Consider the following 2,561-nt stretch of genomic DNA (forward strand, 5'->3'; position numbering starts at 1 on the left):
CAAAATAGGAAGCTAGCAAACTTGTTGAACGACATAAGCAAACGATGTACTTGATAGACACAGGAAACTTGTTCAAACCCTGACACACATAGCATAAGGTAGCTGGTTCAACATAACAAAAGCAAAGTACAAATCTGAAACAACAATACTAAGGACACACACAGCATAAGGTAGCTGGTTCAACATAACAAATGCAGATTTTCATGCATCTTCATCCACAAAGTTGTAGTGGTAGTAGGGGTCAGCCTCCTGCTCTTTTGAAATTTCCCAACCTGTCACGATGTTGTCGATTGTCTTCCATGACTTGTACGTTGCGTATGCATCTATTCCTGCGTACGTGATGAGGTTGTCTGGCAGCGGGCTGTTCCCCCACAGTTTGTGGTCTGCCCTGTTCATCTTCTTCTTCATGCCTTCATAGAATGGGTGGATGACGCCGCCTGCAACATCGGCCAAGGATTCGTAGTATTTGCTGGTCTTTGGATCTTTCCACTTGCGCTGCATGTCGATGAAGTTGTTGGGGTTGATTTCCAAACCAGACTCCTGCAGCTTCCGCTTGTCACCTCCAATGCTGAAACCAACAAATGTGTACAATTTCTCCTCCCGCAGGAAGTCTTTGAGGCGCTTGGGCCTGCAAGGCGGGAGACACACATTTATAGATTAGTCTTCTTTTTTGAGGATTTAATTCTTCTGCTTTTTTTGTTTTACAAGCGATAATCCATGAGGTAGATGCTTATATATTATGAGTCATGCATGAATGTAGTTCAGAAACTAGTACACAAAGTCCTGAAATTAAATTCAACTACACCGTGTTATTTTTTCTTTTTTGCTATCTTCTTTGCTTTACCAAATGCTTCACCAAATTAGAGAATCATTTTACCAGAGTCAATGATAGATGCGTTGCTTGATTCAAGTTTAGTTTTCTTTTTTGTTGAATAAAAGACCTATACCAGTGCTTCATACATCTTTGTGCATTAATTCTATATCAAGTCCAAAAATTAGTTTGAGAAACATGTGCATGAAGATATGGACCTATACCACTTCACCAAAGATCTTTTAATACATCAATTCTATAAACTATACTAGTGCATCAAGATCAGAATCTATGCTAGTTCATCAAGTTCAGAAATTAATTTGGTGCATAAAGTTCAGAATGCTATAACCTTTTTTCAGATGCTAATCTAGTGAAACAATCCACTTCACAGTTTCAGAAATGCATTTAACTTGATAAACATGTAATCGTGTATCCAGTTCATAGACTATAGTAGTTCATCTAGTTGGGAAACAATTTTTATTTAAGTTTTTAGTGACTAGTACTGGTACAACAGATGAATGAACAGTACTGGTTCAAAAATACATTTTATAGTATATCTACTTGAGAAAATGCAGTAGTGCATCCACTTTTCACAAACCACACTAGTACATCTAGTTGGAAAACAAGTGTGATTAAATTTTCAGGATACAGTACTAATAAAACAGATAAACCATATGCAGTGCAAATGAGTAGGATTGCTCACCATTTTGTGGCCGCTGCGATGTGGTACACCAAGCAGAGTTCCTCGACGCACAACTGCAGGACTGCCGCCATCTGTGGAGGTTTTTCCTCGTCGGTGTACTCCACATCAAGTCCGATGAAGCTCGGATACAAGCCGCCGCCCTTCATCCTGAGCCTGCTCATCATCTCGTCGGCCTTGTTTGGTTCGCTGGTGCAGACGATCTCCAGCGTCTCCTTGCCGTGGAGCTCAACCCCTTTGAGCGTTCTGGTGTAGTCGCGCTTCTCGCCGGGGATGTTAATGTCGACGAGGCTGCTCCTCTTGTCCGACGTCTCGGCATGATGACGCTTGGCGAACGGTTCCTCCGCCATGGCCTTCCTACGGCGACTTGGGGGCTTTGGAGAGAGAAGCTGGAGGTTTGTGTGCAGTGGAAATGGAAGCGGCAATGGTGGTTTGTGGGAACGAGGAAGAGATGGAAGACAATGGGGTATTTTTTTAGTGCGCCAACGGTGGTGTGTGGGAGGCGGTTCGTCGGGGGCGTGTGTGTAGTGGTCGTGGGGGTCGCCGTTTGCACTTCGTCGTGGCAACCGCGCAATGGGTGGCGCGGGTGGTGGCCTGGAAGAATTAACCGTCCAAGACAAATGTCTTTTACTGGTGCACTGATTAGTCTTGTCAAGCTGTACTTACGATCTGCTAAATCCCACTTGCACGTCTCTGTGGTTGTGATGATGGCATTTTGCACTATTTAGGTGACGTATGGATCTGTGATGTTTTTCTGTGTGGATGTTTAAGTATTGTTTTTCTATTGAAGCCTTTATACACTAGTTTATGTCAAAACATTTTTTTCAGCGCCCTGGGAGTTGTTGCTCAAAACTTATACTTATTTTATTTTCATCTGTACAAACCTAAGTTAGGTCTTTATAGTTTTTGTATTCTCATTTTTACTGCACTTATGTTTTAGTGCTGTGTGAACTGAATTGTAATTTCAAACAGCGCATGGGTTTGAAATTTGATGTCACAGTGGTGCGAGTGGCCTGACTGATCCTGCTGTTTTAGCACTGATGTTGTATG

General features: G+C 42.5%; 1 protein-coding gene across 1 annotated transcript; it reads right to left on the reverse strand.

Annotated features, from left to right (window-relative positions):
* Window positions 1-201: 201 nt before the first annotated feature.
* Window positions 202-1,861, reverse strand: LOC147977537 (uncharacterized). The gene is made up of 2 exons (XM_087545800.1): window positions 1,515-1,861; window positions 202-628 (listed from the first exon to the last, which is right to left on the reverse strand). Exons 1-2 carry the CDS (start codon window positions 1,859-1,861, stop codon window positions 202-204), a joined length of 774 nt encoding a protein of 257 aa, XP_087401926.1.
* Window positions 1,862-2,561: the final 700 nt, after the last annotated feature.

Source organism: Triticum urartu, chromosome 3A (assembly GCF_056163025.1).
Source record: "Triticum urartu cultivar PI428250 chromosome 3A, HENAU_Tu73, whole genome shotgun sequence".
NCBI classification, from domain to species: domain Eukaryota; kingdom Viridiplantae; phylum Streptophyta; class Magnoliopsida; order Poales; family Poaceae; genus Triticum; species Triticum urartu.